The sequence below is a fragment of the Grammomys surdaster genome, unplaced genomic scaffold, assembly GCF_004785775.1.
Source record: "Grammomys surdaster isolate TR1022 unplaced genomic scaffold, NIH_TR_1.0 479, whole genome shotgun sequence".
Taxonomy (NCBI): domain Eukaryota; kingdom Metazoa; phylum Chordata; class Mammalia; order Rodentia; family Muridae; genus Grammomys; species Grammomys surdaster.
In genome coordinates this window covers 213,248-223,733 of record NW_021604898.1, presented here as the reverse complement: position 1 = coordinate 223,733, position 10,486 = coordinate 213,248, and the positions used below count along the sequence as shown (strand labels likewise).

General features: G+C 40.0%; 1 protein-coding gene across 1 annotated transcript; it reads left to right on the top strand.

Annotated features, from left to right (window-relative positions):
• Window positions 1-3,362: 3,362 nt before the first annotated feature.
• On the top strand, window positions 3,363-6,652 carry LOC114632972 (zinc finger and SCAN domain containing protein 4C-like). Its single transcript, XM_028781579.1, has 3 exons — window positions 3,363-3,758; window positions 5,977-6,136; window positions 6,222-6,652. Exons 1-3 carry the CDS (start codon window positions 3,363-3,365, stop codon window positions 6,650-6,652), a joined length of 987 nt encoding a protein of 328 aa, XP_028637412.1.
• Window positions 6,653-10,486: the final 3,834 nt, after the last annotated feature.

Below are 10,486 nucleotides of genomic sequence, written 5' to 3'. Positions count from 1 at the left end.
AATGGGTCAATTTTCATTCTTCTACATTGGTGATCTCCAGCTGAACCAACACCATTTGTTGAAAGTGCTTTTTTATCTTAAAGCTTACCTGAGGGTATGCCCTAAGTTGAGCCTGACACTGAGTAACATAGACATCAGACAGCATTCTGGTGGTATTCAGAGGAAAAACTTGATCATATCATAGGGTCCTGTGGGCATAAAAACTTGATCCAAAGTTAACTTGTTTTTATTAAACTGGCAGTTGCCACCATAGCTCTCACACAGGTAGGACATCCTGTGGCTATCGGGTCTAATTATTTGGACAGTTATATACAGGGAGTTTTTATGACCCCAAAGTTTGGGTTTGTTGTTTGTTTAATGGACAAAAAGAAAAGGTTTTATGAGTGAAGCCAGAGTCAGAGTTGAAAGCCTTAGATAAAATTAGTTTAGTGTCAGACCAGATTAGAGTATAATTGACCACTTTTTTGCTGGTGTATAGAGGCCTTGCTATTTCTACAAACTCTGGTATCCAGAGGCATCAGTACCACACTGCACCTAGGAACTCTTGAACCCATCTTTGAGGTTGGCATTTGAAGGATGGCAGCAATTCTTCCCTGAGACAGGCTCCTTTTGCCTCCCTTTATAGTTGGTAGCCAAGAGATATTCATCTATAAATTTGGGCTTTCCTAGAGAATATTCGGTAGACTTGTTACTCTTCCAGTATTCTCACATTGACCCTTCTATTATAAGTTTTCCCTGGGATACCTCTGATGGTAGAGAATAAACTCAGCATTTAGTGTCTTTAAATCCTGGGGACACCTGAACCCTGTATGTTGTCTGCTGTAACATCCCACTGGGTCCCACCATTTCAAAGCAAAGATGGGTTGACTCACCTCTGTCAATGGGAGGCTAAAGAACAAATCTTTCAGACACAAGACAGTGTGTACCTGTTTCTCTGGAAGAATCAGATTCATGAAAATCAGAGGTCCCAGGTTTCTTCATATGCAGAAGAGTTGAATTCCAAGTCTTTTTTGCAGCTGTCTTTAATCATTTTCAAAAGAACCTAGCTAAAACTGTTTACAGTCACTTTGGTCTGTGTTGGATAGAGGGGAAAATCCATTCTATCCAAGCTGTGTTGTTTGGCAGCAATCCCTCTGTCCAGCCCAGTGGAGATTGTACATTTTGTTTGCATTGGAAGATTTTGTGGTTGATGTTTCTTTTTCTCAATATATGGGTAATTTGTTAAAATAAAAATTTTCTTTTCTTTTGGGCTCACAAAGGGGGAGCTTTTTTTGTTCGCTAGGACATCTTAGAACAGGCATGGAGAAAGGGTAATGCTCACCTTGGAGAACTGTTTTCTCTTTTCCCTATGTGCATTCCTCTCAGACATCAGGAGACAATTGATAGGAGGTCCTCCTCATGATTATGAGCAGAAGTCAACCAATAAAACAAATGATGGCTCCTGATCCTGGATCAGGAAAGGTGGAAGTTTGTTTGCTTGTTTATTTTTCTGGATGACTTTTCAGACTCAATGATTCAGGTCTCCCAAAGGAGGGGGACACAGGTCTTAAAGCTGAGTAAGGAGATGATCTCAAACCAGAGAAAGCCACAAAACTGAAAACAAAACTGACCAAAATGCATAAAAGGACAGGCAGAAAATATAGAATAAAAATAACCAGAGGTGGCCACTTTTGTTGGTATAAATATGCTTGGCCCATAGGGAGTATGGCCTTGTTGGAGGAACTGTGGGAGTGGGCTTTGAGACCCTAATACCAGCTGCCTGGAAAGCAGTCCCTCCTGGTTACATTGAATCAAGCCATAAAACTCACAGCTTCTTCTCCAGCAATGTCTTCCTGTGTGCTGCTGTCCTTCCTGCAATGATGATAATGGACTAAACTGAAACTGTAAGCTAGCCTCAATTAAGAGTTTGCCTTTATAAGAGTTGCCTTGGTCATAGTGTCTCTTCATACCAATGGAAGCCATAAGACACCACCACACATTCATACACCTGGAGAGACAGAGATCCGGTAATGTGTTCATGAAATCTGGACACTGGGTCAGCAGCCATGTGTAATCTCTTCTATATGTCCAAAAAGAAGTTGTCTTAATAATCCTTAGCTCAGAGGGGACAGACCAGGAGAATTTCTAAAGTATTTCCCTTTGGGGTGGAATTTTTAAGCACCTCTAAGACATTAGGGAACCCTGAACAAAGGGAGCCCTTGGGAGTTCAACATCTAAGTATATCCATCATTTAGAGTCCGCTGACCACTGAACTCTACCCCACTCCAAGGATCTCTGAGAATCTGGATGCCTAAAGGAATCTGGGTTTGAGGATCTTAGTGGAACCTCAAGAAATATGGGGAATTTATAACAAACTGATCAGACAGGTTTAAGCCAGTGAAAAATCTTTATGAGCCTGCCTAGGACTATACAGTGTGTTCAGATTCCCAATATAGCCTTGGAACCTTTCTCAGGGTGAGCTTTTAAGCACAAAATTTTGTTTTGGATTGTCATATGACACTTAACAGGACAGTTAGTCAAAAGGAGAATTACCAAAGCAAAAATCCAAGGTTACTACACTAAGAGACTTTCCCTTACCTATAGACATTGATGTATTAAGGCTTTGTTTTAGTTTTGAAAAGGGTAAAGTCTACAAAGTTTTACAGTCTGTTAAGTACTTCCATCATTGAGCCAAGTGTGTAAAACTTATGAGGCCTGTTATGTCTGGGATTTTATTACAGAGGGAGTTGCTATGGACAACCATTGTGACACAGGGTTTGACATTTTATACTTTGAATGCTACTCAAGGATTATATATATGGTTTATAGAAATGTTTTTGGTGCTGCTTGAACTTAATGTTATATAGACCATTTGCTTTTAATGTCTTTTGTTAAGGAAGTATTATTCTGCTGCACTTAGTTATGAGAAACAAGGATGAACCTTAAATTTTGAGGTTCAGCAACAATAACTTCATCTTTTCCAGTGGGGGAACAGATAGGCCTGAGCTACTGGACACTTTACTGTGTTCTTATGTTCTTTTTTATGTTTTTTTGAGACAGGGTTTCTCTGTAGTCCTGGCTGTCATGGAACTCACTCTGTAGACCAGGCTGGCCTTGAACTCAGAAATCCGCCTGCCTCTTGCCTCTGTCTGCCAAGTGCTGGGATAAAAGGCATGTGCCACCACCTCCCAGCTTTTTTTTTCTTTTTTATGTTCTTATGTTTGATGACAGAAAAATTTAACTAATTTTTCACTTTTATTATTATTACTCTCTTCTCTTTTGAATCTAGCTTTTGCATATCACCAACTATTGAAACAGATTCTAAAGTCACAAGACAGACACTGAATTGACATATTTGAAACTTTCTCCGGATTCTTTCCACAATGGCTTCACATTTCAGAGAAACCTTTCATCCTGAGTCACTAACAAATGCCCTTCATTTAGATAATCAAGAGTTTATTCCAAACCAGCATTCTACTGTGCAGTTTGAAGAAAACATCTATACCTCACCAAGTGCTCAACTCAACTTTCCACCAAATGGCAATGGCTCCTTGGCAAAGCAGGAGCTGCAAATACTCTGGGACATGTTTACCTCTTGGTTGCAGCCTGAAAAGCAGAGCAAGGAGCAGATGATTTCTCAACTGGTCTTAGAGCAGTTTCTCCTCACTGGGCACTGTAAGGACAAGTTTGCCTTGAAAGAGCACTGGGAATCAAGTGGCAGAAACATGGGAAGATTCATGGAAGGGCTGACTGATGAGTGCTTGAAGCCTCCTACTATGGTGAGTACCTGGGATAAGAGATGAGCCATTTGGATTTGGGAAAAAGTAGGAATGTCTGGTAGTTTTTCTTATTAGTGGGATTGTACTCACTCCACCAAAAGCCTTGCAAGAAAGAATTTGCACTGCCCTGAATTAGCAAAAATAAAACAGAAAGGGTCATCAATTGTTTGAAGATCCTTAAATGTAGTATATTAACATGACAGAAAGACTACAGAATTGACAATTGGACATTAAGGGTTTAGAGGAAATTCCTTGGGTCTGGGATATGGCTGAGTCATAGCAGTACTTAAATTACAATCATGAAGACTAATCTGAAACCTCAGCACACACCTAAATATATGGCTGACAGTATTAGATCAGATCTCAGGACCCGAGAGGGTGAATCTGGGAATTAAAGTTGCTACATGGCTTTCCAAATAGTCTACTACATTATAGTAGGATACTTTCCCACAAAACCTGAGGTGACAGAATGATGGAGTATGTTTTCTGATGTTGAAATATGGCTCTCACATTCATATTTAATACTCACACGCCCACGAGAAATGTCTTGATCAATACTGGTGCTTGATTGCATAGCTTCAAAACTGGAGAAATTTAATATAGATGTAATTACATTGTAGATTCTTTTAATGTTTAGATGCGAATAATAATTCTCAGTCATTCACAGACATTTCTGAACATCACTGTACAAATAAATAACTTATTAGCATTTAGACTTTTAATTTACCTTTTTGTTGGTTTGTTTGTATAGTTGATTAGTCAGGTTTCTGCTTGTTTGTTTGTCTTTTCATGTGTGACATCATTTCATTGTGTAGTAGTGGCTAGCTGGCAACTCAAGGAAATTATACTCTCTCTGCTTTCAAGGTGCTGAATTATATGTGTTGACTACTACACCCTTCTGTGTATTTGAATTTTTAAGTCTTTAAACAAGTCATTTTCACTCCTTTGAGCTTTAAGTTGAAAATTTTGTGATTGAAACCGAAATCTGAGTAAACTACTGCCATAATGTCCACTCATGTTCCAAAGAGGAGAGGCAGTGTGCATCTTGTGGAGACAAATGTTTTTTGTTGGACTTGTTTCAGTCAGTTGTGAGTTGTATTATTCACTTAATGATAAAGAAATGAGCTTCCTTTGTACTCCTCAAATTTAAAGCTATAATGTTGAAGTCACCTTTAGTTAAGGGTGGTTGTCTAGGCTAGTATTCAGTGACATGAACAAAGGATTGTAGGTGTTAAAAATGAAGGCCATTCACATAGCAAAGTGAAATTACAGTTAGATAGGGAAGGACAAGTGATGACTGGCTGCACGTAGGGGATGGGAAAGTCTCAACGACCTGAGAGTGAAAATGGCCAACATCATGGGATGCAAGGCAATTGCCACTCAGAAGCCGGAGCACCAATATGGTAGCTATTTCAGAATTAAAGTAAAGATCCTGAAGATTCTAGACACAAAATACCAATTATTGATAATGGGCTCGATGATAACGTATGAGATTTCAGCAGAATAGGACTCAACAAAGTGAAAGAACTTGAAGAGGCCAAAAGTTCTGTGTCCAAACTAAAGGCTATGTAGATCTTGGAGGCAGGGGAAGGAGTGATAACAATGAACTACAAAATGAGGAAACCTAAAACATACCAGCCATAGAGACATTTTATTACAAACACAAACTTTATCAAAGCAGACATCTTCCTTCAATGGATAAGAGGGAAGACCTCAGGGGATTCTGTGTTTGACATTTTATGGGCTCCTTTATGCCCTCCAAGTCTCCAGACTCATTTTTGCTTTTTCCTGCCCACTGTTGGTTGCCTTTCCCTAAGCCAGCCATTTTGTAGCAGATACAATATCTTGGGTGGAAGATAAGATAATGCCTTCAAGAAGGAGCAACCTTTTTTAAAGGGGATATCCTATATGCAAATTGGCCAGACTTTATCTGATCTTCTTTTAATGTATTGAATTGTTGAAGAAAATATTGTGGCCAAAGTTCATAGGAAACTAACATTTTGTTTCCCTCTGTAGAGTGACACAATATTTGCAGACACAGCATGGATAGTGACTTTACAGAACAGAATTTGTGATGTCAGACCAATACCACTAGATATGAGGACTACACAAATGAGCTAACTCATACATAGGCCAGTGATCCTGTGCAAGCCAAATGAGGGCAGGTTTTCTGTCATCCACAGATTCATCAACAATGATCACTTGGCTTTGTTTACAGGTCCTTGTCTATATGCAGGGGCAGGAAGCCCTCTGTTCTGAGCACATGTCCTTAAAAGAAGTCATCAAATATTTGAAACAACAGCAAGCATCACTAATGCCAACACAAGAGAAACCAAAGACACACTTGCAGAGACCCCAAGACGTGTTCTTGGAAACAGGTGAGTTTGGAAGCTGGTGAGAAGATGGGTGTTATGTGGGAATCCCTTCTGAGGTACAGTTTCATAGACTTTCCTTTTTTCACAGGAAATAAGAACAGTGAAGATGGCTCCAATAGTCCCTGGAATCCTAGTGAAAGGAATAGTGTTGTTAATGGTCCTGGAAATGACATGGGTCCTCTTCTCATTATACAAACAGATCAATATTCTGAACCTGAAGATAGAGCTGTTTCTTATTCAATCCCCCAGAGTGTCAGAAAGACAAGTGAAGGCACTTTCAGGTACCCAGTAGAGTCCCCGAGGGCACATTACTCTGAAGATGTCCCTATGGAGGTAAATCCAGGATTATTCTTCAAGCTAGACCAGAGTAAAGACAACGAAGATGGCTTCAATGCTTTCTGGAATGCTAGCCAAATAAATTGTGGTGTTAGCAGTTCTGCAAATGAGATAGATTCTCTTCTTACCCAGACAGAGGAGTATCCTGATCCTGAAAAGCGGTGTTTCTTATGGAGACATTGACTGTTTTATAAGAACTCCACTAGATGCTAGCAGGGCTTCCATCTCAGTGCCTCATCTGCACATGAAGTAACATGTAGCTTCTAACTAAACACCATTTATTCAGTGAAAGATGTAACATGTATTGCCAGAAACCATCTAAGAAAAGATATTAATAACAGGAATGCTTTCTAAATGTAATTTTAACAGCCTTGCCTAAAAGAGGCAAAACCATCATAGATTTACAGTCCATGGTGGAACCATCTCAGAAAAATATTTACTAGTTCTTAGCTTCTTTTCAATGGCTCCCAGCAATATAAATACTGAATTATTATCTTCTGTCTGTTGTCCCAGTCTACTGCCAATTGAGGAGGAAGAAGATGAGTCATTTGACAGTCCTGACAAATCCCTAATGCCTAAAAATGTAGCTTCCTGATTAAATAAACAAATGTCACTGTCACATGACTCATATTTTGTGTGACTAGTGATTATTTTGTGTGTGTAGGGTGCATAATTCTGTGAGTGTTGGTTTTTTCCCTTAGTTCCACAGCATAAGTGGACAGTAGAGTTCTTAGCAGTCAGTTCTTGAGATTTGCTTTGTTGGAGACAAGGTACTTGTATTGGTAACATTATAGACCAGTCTATGTGATCCTAGATATTCCAAACTTTGTCCAGCTCCATTCTGTATAAGTTTATTACAGTGGCCTACCACTTCCTCTTTCTTTATTCTACCCAGTTGTGGTTTCAAACCTTGGAGACAAGATACTTGTATTGGTAACATTATAGACCAGTCTATGTGATCCTAAATATTCCAAACTTTGTCCAGCTCCATTCTGTATAAGTGGCCTACCACTTGCTTTTTCTTTATTCTACCCAGTTGTGGTTTCAAACCCAAGTCTTAGTTTTTCATGGTAAGTTCAGTGCCCTCTCACCCATTTCCCTTCCTGTGAATCTTCACTCATTACAGATCAAGAATAACCCCCCGACCTGAATAGATGAAGTTGCAAAGGAAAATTTTAAAAAATCAGTTTCTCAGTGTTTAACATGAGCCTCCCCTTGACAATCTTCATAGTGCTATTTAAAACACATCTTAGAAACATAGGGAGTATCAGTGATTCATGTGATGTTAGCTTCTTCACATGAGGACAAATAGACTACAAAGGTAAGTGTTTTCCATAATTAAACTCCAGAATCTACAGGGGAGAAAGGAAAATGGAATAAGTGTTAGACTGAGATATTCTATGCAGATTTGTAGGCAGCAGGCATAGGCTGATTGAGTTCCTGGGATCCGTGTGTGTTGGTGATTTTCCTGAGGAAGCTGAGCTAAGTTCCCATACCTTGGAAAAATGTTGAGGATAAATTAAGACTTTCCTCTGATGTACCTGATAAGGCCTTTGAGCAGGCAACCTAGAGGCTTCAGTTTATGAAAATACAGAATTTCCTTAGCTGGCATGAATAACAACATGTCATGCATTTTCCACTGAAATTTTACTATTGGCATATCTCGTGGTGGACCCAGTCCTCAGAATTCCTAACTTCTTATGCTTTGTTCTCCGGTCTTCCTTTTCCTCTTCAGGTTGGATAATTTAGGTTCTTAAGGTTTTAACATTAAAGACTCCTGGATTGAAGTTTTGGGGTACTTTAAGCCCTTTTAGTCTTTTGAGATTCTAGCCTCTGGAGGATTACAGAATTTTGGATTCAGTTCAGTGCTGTTTCCAATTAAAGTCCTATGCTCAGGTTGAGGGTTAAGACCTGTACAGACATGCATCAGAGGGCAGAATTCACCTGATAACAATATGATATCCTCATGTCTTGGAAAAGTCCTGCAATTTCTGCACTACGTGTGGGCAGAAACCCTGATGATCCTAAGAACATTTAAAGGGATACAAATTTATAAAACTTCATGAAGGCAGGTCACATTGGAATTTCTTTGAAACATATTAGACATCTCAGTATTTCCATACTGATTCCACAAACAGACTCAGAAGGAAGGCTCATTCCAACATTCGGTAAGAAAAATGTTAATTCTGAGACCTGAAGTATCATATGTGTTAAAATTCCATCGGACCTCACAGAGTAAAGTATTATTTATAGCTCTAAGACATTGTTTATTGCTTCTCATATTATGACACTGTAATTCTTCATGAATCATCACTGGTCTCAAAAGGTTGTATAAACCTGAACTACTGAAAAGAAGAAAAAAATAAGAGAAAAAAATGAAGAAATAGATGTGACATAAAATAAATAAGACATAAGTTTGTTGTACACAATTATGAAAGTATAACAGTGCAATCTCCTATGTACAATTAATATGCTCTTTCAAATAAAATATATTTAAAACTCTTCAGAACAATGCTCCATTTGGTTCATTTTACTCAGATGTTGATCTCCAAAACTCTAGCTCCTACATCCATGTTCTGTAACACACTCTTGTAGCAGGAAGTATTAAAAAAGATGGCCAACAGGCTTCCCTGCTTGGCCACCATCCAAGTTCCCACTCTATACCCAGCACTGGCTGGCCATCTCAGTCCCGCCAGCCCTGGGCCCTGAAAAGTTGACATGGTTGCTGCCTCTGCCTCTGCCTCTGCCTCTGTCCAACTACCAGGCCTCCCCAACTCTGCTGCCTCTATAGAGCTAGGCCTAGCCCCATGCAATGACTGCCAACCTCGTGGTTAGACATCACAATACCCAGTAACCCGGTAAAATCAAAACTCTTAATGCTTATAGATAACCAAACAGATTTATATATCAGCAAATACTCAAATCACAAGACGGCCACACAATTATTGGTTATTCCAATTAACCTAATCTTATGATATCTACCTATGGCTAGTTAAAGTCACTCGAGCTCACATCTGCCTCCATCTTTGGCTCTCCCCCCACCCCCCACGTCTCCCTCTCTCTGCAACTCTTAGCTCCACCTCCCTTTTTCCTGTCCAGTAACAGGCCTCCTGCTGTAACTAGATTTAGACAGGGAAATTCCTGCCACACATTTTTTCATTCTTTTAAAATTATCTTTAATCTATTTTTATAGTCCAGTCTTTATCCCCCTTCCCTGCAGTCCTCTGACAGTTTCTCATCCAATTTCTTTTCCCCTGTCACCAAAATGATGTCTACACTCTCATCCCATCCCACCCTGCCAGGTCTCCTCTTCACTCTGGGGCTTTAGGTCTCTCAAGGGTTAGGTGCATCTTCTCTCACTGAGGCCAGACTAGACAGTTCTCTGTTATATATGTGTCAGGGGCCTTGTTCCAGCTAGTGTAAGCTGGTTGGTGGCTCAGTATCTGAGAGATCTTGGGGATCTAGGTTAGTTGAGACTGCTGGTCTTCCTTTGGGTTTCCCTCCTTTTTAGCTTCTTCCAGCCTTTTCCAAATTCAATCACAGGGCTCCCTGACTTCAGTACAATGGTTGGATATAAGTATATGCTTCTGTCTCAGTCAGCTGCTTGTTGGGCCTTGTTAGGCTCCTATCTTTAAGCAAACAACAGCATCATTAATATTGTCAGGCCTTAGAGTCTCCCCTTGAGATGGATCCCAATTTGGACCAGTCACTAGACCTTTCCCTCATGCTCTTCTACATTTTGTACCTTCAGTTCTTTTGGACCGGAAAAATTCTGGGTTAGAGTTTTTGAATGGGGGTTGGCAACCCCCTCCCTCCACTTGATGCCCTTTCTACTACAAGTTCCCTCTCCCCACTATTGGACATTTCATCTAAGGTCCCTCCTTTTGAGTCCTGAGAGTCTATCACCTATCAGGTCTCTGATACATTCTAGAGGGTCTCCTTACTTCCCACCTCCAGAGGTTACCTGTTTCCATTCATTCTGTTGGTCCTCGGGGCTTCACATCTGTCCCCCCCAGC